The sequence below is a fragment of the Trichechus manatus genome, unplaced genomic scaffold, assembly GCF_000243295.1.
Source record: "Trichechus manatus latirostris isolate Lorelei unplaced genomic scaffold, TriManLat1.0 scaffold00065, whole genome shotgun sequence".
NCBI classification, from domain to species: domain Eukaryota; kingdom Metazoa; phylum Chordata; class Mammalia; order Sirenia; family Trichechidae; genus Trichechus; species Trichechus manatus.
The window spans coordinates 8,535,080-8,551,810 of record NW_004444001.1 but is presented as its reverse complement, the minus strand read 5'-3'; the positions used below and the strand labels follow the sequence as shown (position 1 = coordinate 8,551,810).

Here is a 16,731-nt window from a genome sequence, read left to right as displayed (position 1 = left end):
GGTAAACATCTTTCTGATATTCTCTGCTTTCAGCCAAGATCCATCTGACATCAGCAATGATATCCCTTGTTCCATGTCCTCTTTTGAATCTGGCTTGAATTTCTGGCAGTTCCCTGTCAATGTACTGCTGCAACCATTTTTGAATGATCTTGCATGTGATGTTAATGATCTTGTTGAATAATTTCCACATTCTGTGCCTGAGCACCTGTTTTTTATTTTATTGTTGTGTTATTGCCCATCACTCTAGTAGCTGCTGTGGATGAGACTAGGAAGACTCAAGCAGTCTCCAACCTTCAGACAGCTTTCTTAGTGCCCAGCAACTCTAGATTTGTCCCAGTGAGAACCAGGACAAATAACTTTATCTCTGAGCTTCAGTTTCTATTTGTATGATGTCGAGTGATCTGCCTAGCTGCTATGTGAGGCTTGCCTGTGGTTGGGAAGCTCAAATAGGTTAAGGAATTAAAAGTGTATCTGGCAGTTTGTAAAAATTTAAGGCTTTTTTTTTTTTTTTTTTGTAAGTATGTAACCTCAGTCCGTTTGTACTGCTCTGCTACTTATATATTGGATTTTGAGCTCCCTGAGAGGCAGGAACTTGGCAAATAAAAGACTGCTTTTCCCTTCCACCTCCCAAGCAACTGTGGGGTGCCTGGCACAAGGAGATGCTCAATAAAACCCCAATCTGCTGGGTCATCAAGAGGAGGACTCCTTCATGGAGCCCAGAATTTCTGGAGCTATGAGACTAGATGAAGCTCTGAAATCATCTTTAAACCTTAAACCAAAAATATTCCCTGAAGTCTTCCTAAAACCAGACAATAGTTTAGGTTAACTAGTACAGAATGCCTGCCTTGAGGCAAGGCCAAGATGGAGGAGTAGTCAGACGCTTCCGGTGGACCCTCTTACAACAAAGACCCAAAAAAACCAGTGATTCGATTATATATGGCAATCTGGGAGTCCTGAACATCAAAGGCAGAGTTGAGGAGCCGACTGAGTGGCAGGGGGAGGGAGAGACAGTTCGGAAGCAGCGAGGAGTTGCCAGATCTGACCTGGCAAGAGCCTGAGCCCTTCAGGTCTGAGCAGCTCGTGGGTGAGAAGTGAGGCAGGCAAGCTGCTGTGCTCGTGTGGCGCATTTTCCACACCAGGAGAGACCCAGCGCTAGAAAGTCTGCACGGCCACCCAGAACCAGTGAGAAGCAGCCCTCATCCGCAAAAGATAAGTACTTGCGTATGGCTTATCGTGTGGATCAAAAGCACCCCCCTTAGGGAAGAACCTGACTCCCATTTACCTTCCCACTCCCTCCTGTGCGCTGGGTCCCAGACCGGCTTTAGCAATTGCCGAGTCCCCTGGGCCAGAAGTAGGATCCATCACATGCCTGGAGCTATTCTCCCTGCATTGGAGAGTGAACAAGTTAACAAATGGGAAAAAATAAACTGCTGGCTCCCCTAAGCCAGGAACCCAGGGTAGGCACAGCTCCTTTGCCTAGGCACAGGCATAAGGGATCCATGGACTTTGAGTGCCTTTCCCCCTGCATAGACTTGTGTGGGCCCATCTCAATAGCATAGGCCCTCATTACCGCAGTACAACAGTGTATATACCTGAAGTCTAATGTGAACTGTTTTGGCAGTGAAGTGGCAGGTTCTTGACATTTGACACTGCTCCGCCCATTAAGCAGGGTCTTCACCTACCCACATCAGGGGCCTGAGGACTGGTGGCTCCACCCATGCCACCTACCCACCTGCAATAGGGGCCCATGAATAAGAGGTGCCCCCCCAGTTCTTACAGGCAACAGCATTAGGTGCTCATAGTCCAGCTGCAAAACCTGCCCACCTACGCACTGTAGGGAACAGGGACATGCCTTCCTCCTAGCCGTCAGCACCCCCTGCCTTGCTTAGAGTGTGTCCCCCTGCTGCAGCCAGATGCCTGTGCCTACATCAATCACCCATGCCTGTCTAGGACTGCAAGTGAGAGCCTACACTACACATTTCGTGGCTATCTACCTGGGCACCTGAGCTGAATCCATACAGGAGGAGTGGGTGGACTCCTGAGCTCACATACCTAGTAACAGATCTAACCACCTGGTGACAGGACATTAGAGCTTCAAAGGTGCCAGTAATCAAACTAGCTCATACAAGCAGCCTATACGAGCATATCAAAACAAAACAAGAAGCTAGGACACAGTAAGCAAACATAAAATAAATAAATATAATAACTTATTGATGGCTTGGAGACAACAGTCGGTATCAAATCACATAAAAAGGCAATCCATGATGGCTTTAGTAAGCTCCCAAAATAAAGCATCTAGAAATTTTTCAGAAGAGGAAAATTTCTCGGAATTACAGAATACAAAATACAAGAGATAACAAAAGATTAATATACAGAACTCTTCAAGAAATTAGGAAGGAAATTAAACAAAATGCAGAACACGCAATAGAGGAAATTAAAAAGATTAGAGAAGAGCATAATCACAAATTTAACAGGCTGCAAGAATCCATAGAGAGACAGCAGTCAGAAATCCAGAAGATTAACAATAAAATTTCAGAATTAGACAACTCAATAGAAAGTCATAGGAGCAGAATTGAGGCAATGGAAGTCAGAATTAATGAGATTGAAGAGAATGCTTGCCTTGAGCATTGTACTCTTTTAAGATCTAGCTATATGGGATCAAACTGACAATAGCAACTTGAAAGATTAGATAGGAAACTTAAAGGGAAGTAGGTTTATGTTAATGGGGAGGAACAACTGGGAAAAGGAGAGTGAGAACGGTTGCACAACTCAAAGAATATAATCAATGTCACTGAATTGTACATGTGGAAAATTGTTGAATTTGTGTATATTCCACTGTGTATATTCTCAACAACAACAAAAATAAAAAAAAGAGAAAATAATAAGAATATATTAAGCATGAAAGTTTGATGGACTATTTTGTTTCCTTTGAGTCATTTTTTCAAACCACCCAGAGATTCTTTTGTTATGTAATCAATCTTATTTTATTGCTAACATGGCAAATCCAAATGATGATATATTTCTTTTTTTTTTTTTTGGTTTCAACGAAGAGTTTATTTCCTCACAGTTAAAGTAGGCTAAAAGTCCAAATTCAGGGCATCAGCTCCAGGGGAAGGCTTTTTCTCTCTGTCGGCCTTCTTCTCTTCCGTGTTCCCCTGGACTAGGAGCTTCTCTGCACAGGGACCCCGGTCCAAAGGACGCGCTCTGCTCCCAGCACTGCTTTCTTGGTGGTATGAGGTCCCCCAATGATATATTTCTGATTAAATGTTGCATTGGTAGGAAAAAAAAAAAAAAAGAGAAGGACTCTTTGGAGCTGCTTCAGGCTGCCCCTCAGCTCAGTGTTCTGTGGATTCACACAGACGAAGACTACTGCTCTGGGAAGTTGTCTGAAAATTACAGTTTTGCTCACAAAACCCTGTTCCCCAGTGCCTTATATTTCCTTTCCAATTGCCACGGAGTCAATTCCTACTCATGGCCACCCCATGCGTATCAGAGTAGAACTGTGCGCCATAGGGCTGTTTTGTTTTTTTTAATTGTGATAAAAATATCTATAACAAAACACTTGCCAATTCAACCATTTCTACGTGTATAATTAAGTGGCATTAATTATGTTCATGCTGTGCAACCATTACCATTATCCTTTTCTAAATTATTCTACTACCATTAACAGAAACTCACTGCCTTCTAAGAAATGACTCCCCCTTTCCCCTTCCCTCCCACACCTGGTAAGCACTAATAAGCTTTAGTCTCTATGCATTTGCCTGTTTTGTACAGGTTGGATCATACAGTATTTGTCCTTTTGTGTCTAACATTTCACTCAGCACAATGTTTTCAAGGTTCATCCATGTTGGAGCACATATCATGACTTCATTTCTCTTTATGACCAAGTAATATCCATAGGATTTTCAATGGCTGATTTTTTTTTTTATTATTGTACTTTAGATGAAGGTTTACAGAACTAGTTTCTCATTAAACAATTAATACACATTGCTTTGTGACATTGGTTGACAACCCCACGACATGTCAACACTCTTCGCTTCTCGACCTTGGATTCCTCATTACCAGCTTTCCTGTCCCCTCCTGCCTTCTAGTGTTTGCCCCTGGCTGGTGTGCCCCTGTAGTCTCATTTTGTTTTATGGGGCTGTCTAATCTTTGGATGAAGGGTGAACCTCAGTAGTGACTTCATTACTGAGCTAAAAGGGTGCCCAGGAGCCATACTCTCAGGGTTTCTCCAGTCTTTGTCAGACCAGTAAGTCTGGTCTTTTTTTTTGGTGAGTTAGAATTTTGTTCTACATTTTTCTCCAGCTCTGTCTGGGACTCTCTATTGTGATTGCTGTCAGAGCAGTTGGTGGTGGTAGCCGGGCACCATCTAGTTGTGCTGAACTCAGTCTGGTGGAGGCCATGGTAGTTGTGGTTCATTAGTCCTTTGGACTAATCTTTCCCTTGTGTCTTTAGTTTTCTTCATTCTCCCTTGCTCTAGATGGGGTGAGACCAGTGGAGTATCTTAGATGGCTGCTCACAGGCTTTTAAGACCCCAGATACTACCTACCAAAGTAGAATGTAGAACATTTTCTTTATAAACTATGTTATACCAGTTGAGCTAGATGTTCCCTGAGACCATGGTCCCCACAGCACTCAGACCAGTAATTTGGTCCCAGTCCTTTGATTTGACATTTCCTTTCCTTAATTTCTGGGTCAAAAAATTGTGTTGGTAACAAAGACACTTTGAATAAGCAGGGACTGCGGTTTGTAGAATTCCACCTTGTACAAGATCAGGACACTCTCCTGAGTTCCTCCATGTTCTCTAGGCTCAGAACCTAGCCATGGTTCTTGATTTACGTAGGCCCAGGAGCCCTCCTGGTAAATAATGTTAAGCTAGCCACAGCAGGGATTCAGAGTCTGGGGCAGGGCCGAATTGGGGAACTAGAGCAAGACCTGGAGGGAGGGAGAATCTGAGGGAAGCCCAGCTTCTGGAATGACCAAAAGGGCCTGTCTTAGTCATCTAGTGTTGCTCTAACAGAAATACCATAAGTGGATGGCTTTAACAAAGAAGTTTATTCTCTCACAGTCTAGTAGGTTACAAGTCCAAATTCAAGGTGTCAGCTCCAGGGGAAGGCTTTCTCTGTCAGCTCTGGAGGAAGGTCCTTGTGATGCATCAGTCTTCCCTTGGTCTGGGAACATCTCAGCGCAGGAACCTTAGGTCCAAAGGACTGGCTTTGCTCCCAGCACTGCTTTCTTGCTGGTATGAGGTCCCCATGTATCTCTGCTCGCTTCTCTCTTTTATATCTCAAAAGAGATTGGTTTAAGACACTATCCAATCTTGTAGACGTCATCAGTATAACCTCATCATAGTGATAGAGTTTACAACACATAAGGAAATCACATCAGATTACACAATCATACAATACTGGGAATCATGACTTAGCCAAGTTGACAGATATTTTTGGGGGACACAATCCAAGACAGGGCGTCTGAGAGGACATTTACTGAGACAAGAATTAGTTTGGCAGGAGGCCTGGGCTCAGCATCTGGGCTAAGAGCTGAGAAGGGATGGTGGTTGGTGAAAGTGGTGGGACCTCCTGGACCCAGTCTCCCCCCACCTCAGTCCGCGTGTCAGAGAAGGAGCGGACCCTGTGATAATGGTGGACAGATTCATCCCCAGAAGCTATGGGACACCCTCCTTGAAGAAACAAAAAAAGAGAGGGAGAATCTCCTTACAGGCTAGTGAGAGATGGGCAGTGAAGGAGATAGTGAGGGTTTTCACAAAACAAGCAATTGAGATGGCACAGAAACTCAGGGAAGCTAGGGGCATCATTGACACCGATTGAGCGCTGGGGGATGCTAGAGTATGGTCCTTTTTATGGATTGGTTTGTGTCCCAAAAAAAGATATATTCAAATCCTAACCCCTGTGTCTTAGTTATCTAGTGCTGCTATAACAGAAATACCACAAGTGGATGGCTTTAACAAACACAAATTTATTCTTTCACAGTTTAAGAGGCTAGAAGTCTCAATTCAGGGCGCCAGCTCTCGGAGTAGGGAAGGCTTTCTCTCTCTGTTGGTTCTGGGGAAAAGTACTTGTCTTCTTTCATCATCTGTGGACCCAGTGTTCCTTGGAGATCTCCATGTGTCTTGGCATCAATCTTCCTCTGGGTCTAGGAGAGTCTCAGTGTATAGACTCTTGGTCCAAAGGATGCGCTCCACTCCTGGCTCTTCTTTCTTGGTGGTACTGAGGTCCTCTACTCTTTGCTTGTTTCTCTCTCCTTTTATCTCTTGTAAAATAAAAGGTGATGCAGGCCACACCCCAGGAAAACTCCCCTTACAGGGCTGTGACCTGATTAAGAGTGTTACATCCCACCCTAATCCCCTTACAACTGATTGGCTGATTACATCAGATCACATCACAGGGGATCATGACATCATTGTATAACTGCCAAATCACTGAGAATTATGGCCCAGCCAAGTTGACACATATTTTGGGGAGACATAATTCAATCCATGACACCCTGCTACCTGTGAGTATGACCTTATTTGCAAATAGCATCTTTGCAGATATAATTAATGTAACATGAGGTCATATTGGAGTAGGGTGGGTCCTAATCCAATGTGACTGGTGTCCTTAGAAGAAGACAAGAGGCACAGAGACAGATGCAGGGAAGACAGCCGTGAGAAGATGGCGGCAGAGATTAGAGTTAGGCTGCCACAACATAACTCCCGGTACTGTCAGGAGTTGGAAGAGACAAGAAAGGATCTTCTCCTAGAGACTCTGGAGAGAGCGTAGCCCTGCCGATATCCTGTATTCGGACTTCTAGCCTCTAGAACTGTGAGAGAATACATTTCTGTTGTTTCAGGCCATCATGTTGTGGTACCTTGTCACAACAGCCCTAGAAAACCAATGCAGCCCCCCACGACCCCCCCACCTTGGGGAAGCCTAGACATTCACAAGAGGGGAGGAAGATTGAGGTAGGGCCATTGATCCAGCAGACTGTCCTGTGGCGACATCTGGATTCACATGGAAGCACCCAGGGATTCTTGGGGTGATTATGGGAGAGGAACCTTCAGGAAAGACTGGATTTGCTGCTGGAACTGGGGAAACATGGAGCATACAGTTTATACTCCACTCATATTCTACCAGTGCGAGAACCCTCTTTAGGAAAAAAAAGAAAAAAAAGCCTCTTTAGTACAGTACCTGGTTCAGAGTTTATACCCAATGAATATTTGTTGAATGAATAATGACCCTTAATTCATTAATAACGTGTAAGTTTGAAATTACCATCTGTGCTCTTGGCATTGGACATGATCCTATTACCTGGGAATCCTGGCCCTGTTCACTACGTCAAGTCTGGACAAGACTTCACATCAAGCCCAGCCCTCCACTTCCCTAGGTCTCTGGGCTCCCTGCCCTGACCTCCTCTCACAGAGTTTGGGTCAGGCTAAGCAGCCAGAGAGGGGGCCTCACCAAACACTTTCCTATGAGGGAAGAGGAGACAGAGATGGGACAGCTTCCTCCCTAACCCCAGACCCACTCTATAATTCCAGGTTCTCACCCTCAGGAAGCCCTCTTCTTCAAGGGAGCCTTCCCAGATTTCTGCCTCCTCTCCCAGTACCAGTTGCTGTTGAGTCAATTCCGACTCATGGCTTCCCCATGTGTGTAAGAGTAGAACTGTGTGCCATAAGGTTTTCAATGGCTTATTTTTTGAAAGTAGATCGCCAGGCCTTTCTTCCAAGGTGCCTCTGGGTGGACTCAAACCTCCAACCTTTTGGTTAGCAGCCCAACGCGTTTACCATTTGCACCACCCCTGCCTCCTCTAAATCTGCAAAATTCCCTCCTCCCAAGGTAGATGCGAATTCAAACATTTTTAATTTGCCTATGTCATTTAAGTTATCCTTTAATCGTTCTGTTATCTTCACTTCAAATGTCCAAGTGCTTAGGTGATCACCACCCTTAAAGGCTCCCAGTCTGATGGGAGAGACACAGCCTTTTTTACCTCTCAAAGCATTCAGTCTGGGGGCGGGGGGAGACAGAGGAAGCCCCCAGGAAGCTGGCAGTGTACAGTAGGAGGCAGGGCCACATACAAATGCTCCAAGACTTGAGCAAGGAATACTGAGGTTGGATCATGAAAACCTGGCCCAAGCTCGGTCGGTATGAACGTCCCTCCTCCCGGATTGGGTTCCTGGGCTCCTGACCGGGCCGAGGGTGTGAACCCGGCAGGGTGGGTGGAGCTCTCTGCCAGTCGTCGTTCCATCACGGCGGCCAAGTCCAATCTTCGGGAGCTGAGAGTTCTCAGACTGGCGGCGGCGGCGGACGGAGAAGACGGTCTGCTCGCGGGGCTATTGGGGGCGTAGGGAGCTCCGAACCCCTCTGGGCGAGGAGCCCCCGCCGGGTCCGCCTGGGCCGCGCGCGCCGGCTGCAGGTCAGGAGCACGTCGAACAGCAACAGTTTGAAGAGCAGCAGCCGCAGCGCCCCCAGCCGCAGGGCCTGGCCCGGCACCCCTGCGGGAGAAGGCGCGCATTGGGAGCCTCGCGGCTGGATCTCTGCCCCACCCAGAGGGAATGTTCACCAGAGAAGAGGGGCTTTGTCCTTTGCCCTTGCTATTTCCTTCTCCCTTTGTCCTCCTGCCCCAGGGAAAGTCCTTCCTCGTGTCTAACATCAGCTCTTACTGGTAATAATAACAAATACCTTTCTAGCCTTCGTTTAATTTTATTTCCCGACAACCAGAGGGATATAAGTCAGGTAAGTAATAGCATCTGTTGTAGAGGAGAGTAACCAACCAGCTCAAACTTTTCTATTTGGTCAGGAAGCAGAGCAGGACTGGATCCCAGACTTCATGACTCCTGGTCCAGAGCTCTTGCCACTACCCCAGTCTCCCGTTTACACAAGGCTCTAATGCTGAGACCACTCATCTGGGCTGCCCAAAGAGAGCTCCAGTGACCCTCCCCTTGGCTCTCACCTGTGCTTCTCAACCAGGGTCCAGGGATTGGGCTGAAGCCAGAGGATCCACCCCCATCTTACCCATGGGCCCAGGCTAGCCAGTGCCTCAAACCAACAACCCAACAACCCACAGGTGGGACCTGTCAGGCCAAAGCTGGATACTCCACCCTCCAGGACCCAGGGTCCTGATCCCTAGCCCCTTAGCCCCACCCCCACCCCAGTACTCACCCCTGAAAGTTTCCCAGAGGCAGGTCCTGGCTGAAGAAGCCTCTCCTGTAAGCCAAGGACAAGGGAGTAAGTCTTTTGGTATGGGCTGTGCTCTTAGAGCTCCTCATCCCCAGTGCTATGCCCAGGCCCTGGCACAGAGGTGTTCAGGCCATGTTGGATAAATGAACCAGCAGCAAGGACCCTGAGCCCATTTGCTGTGGTTCCTCTGAAGAGCTCAGATCTCTCTTGCTGCATCCACACCATCCCTGTTCTGTGGCCTAGTGGCGCTGAGGTGCCTCAGCACTTTCAGACAAGGAATCTATTTTCTTAGTATTCTTTGGAAGGCAGGGTATTTATTCAACCAATATTCCCATTTGGAAGGTGACAAAACTGAGGTAATCCAGAAAGAGGAAGTAAGTCATCTGGTCAGTAATAATAGCTGACTTTGGACGTGTTACTTCATGTCCCGTGCCTCAGCTTCCCCATCTGTAAAATGGGGGAAATAATATGACCTATCTCATAAATGTAAAGTGTTTAGAACAGTGCCTGGCACAGAGTAAACACTCAATAGCGGATCGCTATTTATTATTTTAATTATTATTTGATTCTTATAAAGTATAACACATACGTTGTTGTTAGCTGCTGTCGGGTTGGCCACTGACTCATGGTGATCCCATGCACAACAGGATCGGACTGTTGTGATCCATAAGGTTTTCACTGGCTGATTTTTGGAAGTAGATTGCTAGGCCTTTCTTCCTAGTCTGTCTTAGTTTAGAAGATTCTGCTGAAACATGTTCAGCATCATAGCGACACACAAACCTCCACTGACAGACAGGTGGTAGCTGTGCAGGAGGTGCATTGCTGGGAATCAAGCCCGAGACTCCTGCATGGAAGGGGAGACTTCTACCACTGAACCACCACTGCCCTTGTCATATAAATAGGGTAAGATATATATAAATATCTCAACCCTAGGAGGGAGGAGGCGTTATTATCTCTTGGAAGTCATTCAGGAGAGCCAGGGTATCACAGTTGTAAATCCCAGGATTCATGGCCCTGAGGCCACCCTGCTCTGAGCCTAGGCATCACCTCACCTGGATGACTTGCACTTGGACACCCTTTATGCTCCTGTGGCTTGGAGCCTGCCCTCCCTTCCCTGCCACCAATCTTGGTTTCAGGTGTGTGAAAAGGGACAGAGAGCTTCCACAGGGCCCCAGACTCCATCCCTACCTGACAGCTGTAGGGGCTGTGTGCTCCAGCTGCTGCCCTCAGCCCCAGGCCCTGTGTGGCAGACCAAGGGTTCCCAGGCTGCCAGCTCCTCGGAGGGCAGGGAGAGCTGGGCCAAGCTAGTCCAGGTGCCGTCTGCTGCTGGGGAAGGGCCGTAGGTGAAAGCATCCAGTGCACTGCCATTGCCAGCTGAGAACCAGATGGGGCTGTCAAGGCCAGGGGGTGCAACATCGAGGACCAGGCAGACTACCAGCGTCTGCTGCTTCCCATCCACCAATAGTGTGATCGGTGGGGCCAAAGAGGGGAAGGGCGTGCTACCCACACCTGTAAGAGAGTACACACCTATGGGGCATGTCATGGATTGAATTGTGTCCCCCCAAAATATCTGTCAGTTTGGCTAGGTCATGATTCCCAGTATTGTATGATTGTCTACCATTTTGTCATCTGAGGTGATTTCCCTCTGCATTGTAAATCCTATTACTATGATGTAATGAGATGGATTAGTGGCAGTTATATTGATGAGGTCTACAAGATTAGACAGTATCTTAAACCAATCTCTTTTGAGATATAAAAGAGAGAAGCGAGCAGAGAGACATGGGAACCTCATACCACCAAGAAACCAGTGCCAGGAGCAGAGTGCGTCCTTTGGACCCGAGGTTCCTGCGCTGAGATGCTCCCACACCAAGGGAAGACTGATGACAAGGACCTTCCCCCAGAGCCGACAGAGAGAGAAAGCCTTCCCCTGGAGCCGGTGCCCTGAATTTGGACTTCTAGCCTACTGGACTGTAAGAGAATAAACTTCTCTTTGTTAAAGCCATCCACTAGCACTAGATAACTAAGTCGGGGGGCTAGATCAGTCTGTGTCCCTCCAGGCCGGCGTTTCCTTCTAGGCTATGGTTCTGGGTTTCTATCCTTCTGTCTATCCTTCCACCATCCATCTATCTATCCTACCACTCACACATCCATTCCTCTTTCCTCACATTTAGCCATCTAACCGTCCTTCCCTCTGTCCATCTATCTATCCTTTCATCCATTCTCTCTTCCATCAACCATCCTTTCTTCCATTCGTTCTTTTTACCATCCATCCACGTGTCCATCCATCCGTCCATCCATCCATCTGAATGCCGTTCTGTGACAGGCACTGGGGATTAAGATGTTGTCTCTGTCCTCAAGGAACTCAGTCCCATGGGAAAGACAGGTCCTCAAACAAATAATTATAATACCACATTGTGCCATCCCCAGAAGAGTGATTAGTCTGGGGAAAAAGGGAAGGAAATAGGATCTGGAATGAGATCAAAGGAAGCTTTAAAGGTACCCACAACTTTTTGTTTCTTTAAAAAAAAAAGAAAGATCTGATTTAAATATAGCAAAATGTTAGCATTTGGAGAGTGAATGAGTGTTTGTTGTGTTATTTTCAGGTCTGTTTTATTTCATAATTAAAAATAAATAAATCATATGGGTAGTGGAAATATTTGCCCTATAGTTTCTAGGATAGTTCTGATTTTCTCATCATCTTCTTTTCAGTAAAGATGACTCATTTAATATGTAACAAAATATTATTTTTGAATATTTGGATATTTTTTCATTTAAGTAAAATCTCAAAAGTTAAAACCTACAAACAAATTCACTCTATGATTAAGTGCAGCCAGGCTAAAGAAATGTGCAGAGTGTAGGGGAGGATGCCCAAAAATCTTGTGGGAAGTTGGGGGGTTGTTCAGGAAAGATTTATTAGGGGTCAAATAATTGGCCAAGGAGCACGTAGCTGGTAAGTAGCCTAGACAGGATTTGAACTCAGGTCTATGTGACTCCAAATTCCATGCTCAGTCACGTAGACCACCCTGCTTTGAAGGATGATTAAAATTTTGCCACACGTTACAATGAACCAAGCCTGAGACGTGGCCTCAGACAGAGCTGGCTCGACTCCTGACTCCTCCACTTAATTTACTGAGTCTCAATTGTCCCATCAATATAATGAGGATAATAACACCAGCCCAGTAAAATTGTTGTGAAAAGATCATGAATGTAAAGTGCCCTGAGAGGTAAGTATTACTGTTATTAATATTAATAAGGCACTGCAAATAAAGGGAGCACAGAGAAGGCTGGGAGTAAGCTCTGGGCTCCTCAAACTTCTGAGACTTTTCAGTTACACAGATAGAGATACTTGTCAAGTTGAGTTCAGCCTCCACCTCCCCCATGAAGCCTTCCAGGATTCCTCCTTCTCACCCCGGCTGCTTCCTTCCCAGAGCTCAGGCCTCCTGCCATGGGCTTTCCCTGTTCCATGTGGGTGTGGTTTATCTCCCGATGGAAGGAGATGCTGTGACAGACTGGGTCAGGTTTAGACCAAGGAGACTCCCTGACCCAAAGGCCAAAGACCTTCCTCCACCACAGTAGGAATTCTCTTCTCAAAATATTAGCCCTTTAGCTCCAGTTTCGATTTTTGGAAGTTAGGGTAAATATCCCTGGAAAGTCGCCAAGAGCCGAGGAAGATAAGGGGACACTGGGAGTGAACATGAGACACCCTGAGCCCTGTTGGAATAGAGTACCCTGAGGTCAGGAGGTTGGGCAGGAGGAGCAGGACAGGACCTCACAATCAGTCCATATGGCACAACACAACGCTGCCTACCCCAACCGCCAGCCCACATGGACCCCCGTCTACCTTGCTGTTATTTCTCTATCCCTCCAAGAGGTGACTGACTTTCTTACCAATGCTGTGAACTCTGGGGGAGCAGGACTTGGGGACTACAGAGCAAGGTAGTTGGGGTTCGAGTACAATATGGAAATGGATAATGGGCTTCTAGTGGGACCTCCAAGGGCTCCAAATGGCTCTTGTCCTGCCTCCCTGCTTCCCGTCTACACCCAAGCAGTCTTAGAATGAGGAGGTGGGCTTGGACAGACTAGTGGAGGACAGAAAGGGACCCAGGGAGGGAGCTCACCTGTGGGCAGGGTTGGACACCCGAGGGCCAGGAGAAGCACCAGCCAAGGCTCAGCCATGACCTACCCAGAGGAGGCAGGACCCAGCTGCAGATCCAAGGTGTGGGCTTGGGGAGGAGGTACCCACAAGACTGCTTTCCAGGCCACAGCCCCAGCTGCACCTCAGGTGCTCTGCCACAAAGCCGTTTTCCCGGGTGAAAGGCCCCTCCCATCCCCACCGTAGCCCCCAAACCCAATCCTCTCTCATGGGCCAGGCACTCAGGGTGCCACTCCCACCCTAGGAGCCAGATGACCATACCTCCCTTTGTTCTGAATAGTGCTTCACAGTCTGCAAAGCTTTTTTCCACTCACTGGTCCTTTCAGAGGCCAACTACCATTTACAGGACACAGAGCACCTGGCAATGTGTTCGGGGCTTGACATACAGCACTTCATTAGATCTGCCCAACCACTGTGAGTTCCATTTCACGATGAGGCAAATGAGCCTCACAGAGGTTGAGTGACCTGCCTAAGGCCACACAGCTGGCAGTTGTCAGAGTCAGGATTTGAACTGTTTGCCGATGACTGGCTTTATTATAGCCAAAAAAGATGTCAAATAAACTTATTTCCTTGTTGTTACTCCTTTTTTAAATAAAGATTTTACAAATGTCCTTTCCATTGATTCCATAAAAGTTCAGCTATAGCTCTTACTTTGACTCTGAAATTTCTTCTAGGCGTATGCTCTAATAAAACAATAAGAGGTTAGACTTAATGGTCTGACTGAGACTGGAGGAACCCCAGAAAGCATGGTCCCCAGACTCCCTGTCAACCCAGAACTAAAACCATTCTTGAGGCGAACTCTTCAGACAAAGATTAGACTGGACTATGGGACATGATACTCATGAAGAGTGTGCTTCTTAGCTCAAGCAGATGCATGAGACTAAATGGGCAGCTCCTGTCCGGAGGTGAGATGAGAAGGCAGGGAGGGTCAGGAGCTGGTTGAATGGACATGGGAAATCAGAGGTGGAAAGGAGGAGTGTGCTGTCACAGTATAGGGAGAGCAATTAGGGTCACATAACAATGTATGTATAAATTTTTGTATGAGAGACTAACTTGAATGTAAACTGTTACTTAAAGTACAACAATTAAATAATAATAAGAGACTCAATCATTAAAAGACAAAGATTTATGCACAAAGATGTGCTTTGAGGTATTATTTTTAAAAAGCAAGAAATTGGAAACAACATAGATGCTCAACACGAGCGGCATGAATTAAGGTTTGGTGCATTTATATTAGTGGATATTATGCAGCAGCCTTTAAAACCACCTTTTCAAAGAATGTTTCAAAGAATGTTGAATGACATGGGATGTAGAATAGAGTTTGGTTAAGAGCATGGACTGTGAAGTCAGAACACCAAGATTTCAATCTTGATTACATTACATAGTAGTACTGTAACTTTCAGGAAATTATTTCCTTCCCTGATCCTCAATTTCCTATCTGTGAAATGAAGATGATAATACCTCAAAGGGATATTGTGAGAATTAAACAAGATAATCCATCAAGAGGGCGTGGCACAGTTCTTTGTACATAATAAGAAGTCAAGAAATGTTCTCTCTTTCTTTATACATGTGTATACATAGTTACATACAACAGAAAGTTTAAACAAACAGGATACAAATCTAAATAGAAGATATATACTCAACTTTGTATAAGAAATACATAAATATTTCTGGAAGGAGGCCAATTAACTGTTAACAATGGCTGTCTCTGCATGTTAGGATTTTGGATGGGTTTTATTTTCATCTTTATAATTATTTATTTCTCAAATTTTCTACAATGAACCACTATTATTTTAAAAATCAGCAAGATAAACATTACTAAAAAATAAAACTACAAAAAATGTAACCAATATCACAGAATAATTTGTGTAGAAATTGTTATATGGGAACCTAATTTGCTGTGTAAACTCACACGTTAAACATAATAAAATATATATTAAAAAAAGAGTTCCATGTCATAATTCATTTAGTCATTCCTTTATTGTTGGACACTGCGTTTCCCAATTTGGGGTATTAAATATCTTTGTTTGTAAAGCCTTTTCCAAATTTACATTTTTTAAAAAATTTTTTTGGCTTAAAGAGCTGTGTATTTAAGACTCCTGGATACACATCGGCTCTACTAATTTATGTTCCACTACAGTGTATGAAAGGCCCATTCATCTCCATTAGCATAGGGCATTCCTTTTTTTAAAAGTCCTAATTTGATCAGTTACAAATGATATTTCATTTCTCCGATTGTGACATTTTCTCATTTAGTTGTTTCCTTTATTGTACTGTCTGTTTATTACCCTCTTTAATATCACTGGAGCCCTGGTGGTGCAGTGGTTAAGAGCTCAGCTGGCTGTTAACCAAAAAGGTCAGCAATTCGAATCCACCAGCTGCTTCTTGGAAACCCTATGGGGCAGTTCTACTCTGTCCTATAGGGTCGCTGTGAGTCGGAATCGACTCTACAGCAATGAGTTTAGTATCATAGTCTTAGTGTCTTATTAATTTTATAAAAGCTTTCACATATTAAAGATACCAACCCTTTGTATATTGCAATTGGCGGAGCCATTCCCCCAATCCATTGACTACTTTTAATTTCACTTTTTTTTTTTTTTTAACCTATGGTTTTTTGTTTTGTATGAACCAACATATTCATTTTGCCTATTGGTACTTATTTCATCCCCTTTAAGCCCAGAATGTCCTCTTCTCTAGAGAACTGAAACTTTCTCATTTCTATTGTCTTCTCTTTTTTGTGGTTTAAATCCCCCCTCCCCCACATTTAACTCTGTCAGAAATTAATTTTGGTGTATGGTAAAAGATGTGCATCTAAATTTTTTTTTTTTTTCCCCAAAGAGCTAATCATTTATCCCAGGATCATTTCTTGAATAACCCTTCCTGTCCCCATTATTTGCAAAGCCTTCTTTATTAACCCTTAATTCCTGTTATGTGAGTGGGTTTATTTTTTCCTGGCTCCTTGACTCCTTTATTCTTGTGCGAGATCCACCCCATTTCAGTTTGATTGTTATTTTAATAATCACGTTGATGGCATTCTGACCTTTCTGAGGGAACCCCAGAGGCCAGGGCTGCGCCCCCCACCCCTTCCCCCAGGGTGCCTGGAAGCCTCGGGCCCTGCGTGTTCCCAGGCACAGCCCGCGCCCAGATGGGCACAGAGTCGCGGTGGGTTCCCACTGGGGAGGGAGGGAGGGAGGCAGGTGTCCCCAACGACCCTGCCGCCTTCCAGCCTGGGGCGGCGCTGGCCCAGGCTTCGTTACCACATTACAGACGGGGAAAGCGCCCTCTGTGCTCTTTCGGGCTTTAAGACCTTCCCAGGGGCGGGAAGATGGAGACTTCCCAGGGGCGGGAAGATGGAGACTTCCCAGGGGCGGGAAGATGGAGACTTCCCAGGGGCGGGAAGAT

At 45.6% G+C, this 16,731-nt stretch overlaps 1 protein-coding gene across 1 annotated transcript; it reads right to left on the bottom strand.

Moving 5' to 3' along the window:
* Positions 1-8,282: 8,282 nt before the first annotated feature.
* PTCRA (pre T cell antigen receptor alpha) lies at positions 8,283-13,431 on the bottom strand. Its single transcript, XM_004379558.1, has 4 exons — positions 13,295-13,431; positions 10,365-10,685; positions 9,159-9,203; positions 8,283-8,491 (listed from the first exon to the last, which is right to left on the bottom strand). Exons 1-4 carry the CDS (start codon positions 13,350-13,352, stop codon positions 8,283-8,285), a joined length of 633 nt encoding a protein of 210 aa, XP_004379615.1. The 5' UTR covers positions 13,353-13,431.
* Between the last annotated feature and the right edge of the window lie 3,300 nt (positions 13,432-16,731).

Excerpts from the sequence above, each read along its gene's own strand:
- PTCRA (XM_004379558.1), bottom strand. The coding sequence starts at position 13,352 with ATGGCTGAGCCTTGGCTGGTGCTTCTCCTGGCCCTCGGGTGTCCAACC. Across the intron at positions 10,686-13,294 it reads GTGTCCAACCCTGCCCACAG|GTGTGGGTAGCACGCCCTTC; the intron begins GTGAGCTCCCTC and ends ACTCTCTTACAG. Across the intron at positions 8,492-9,158 it reads CCTCTGGGAAACTTTCAGGG|GGGTGCCGGGCCAGGCCCTG; the intron begins GTGAGTACTGGG and ends CTTCTCCCGCAG.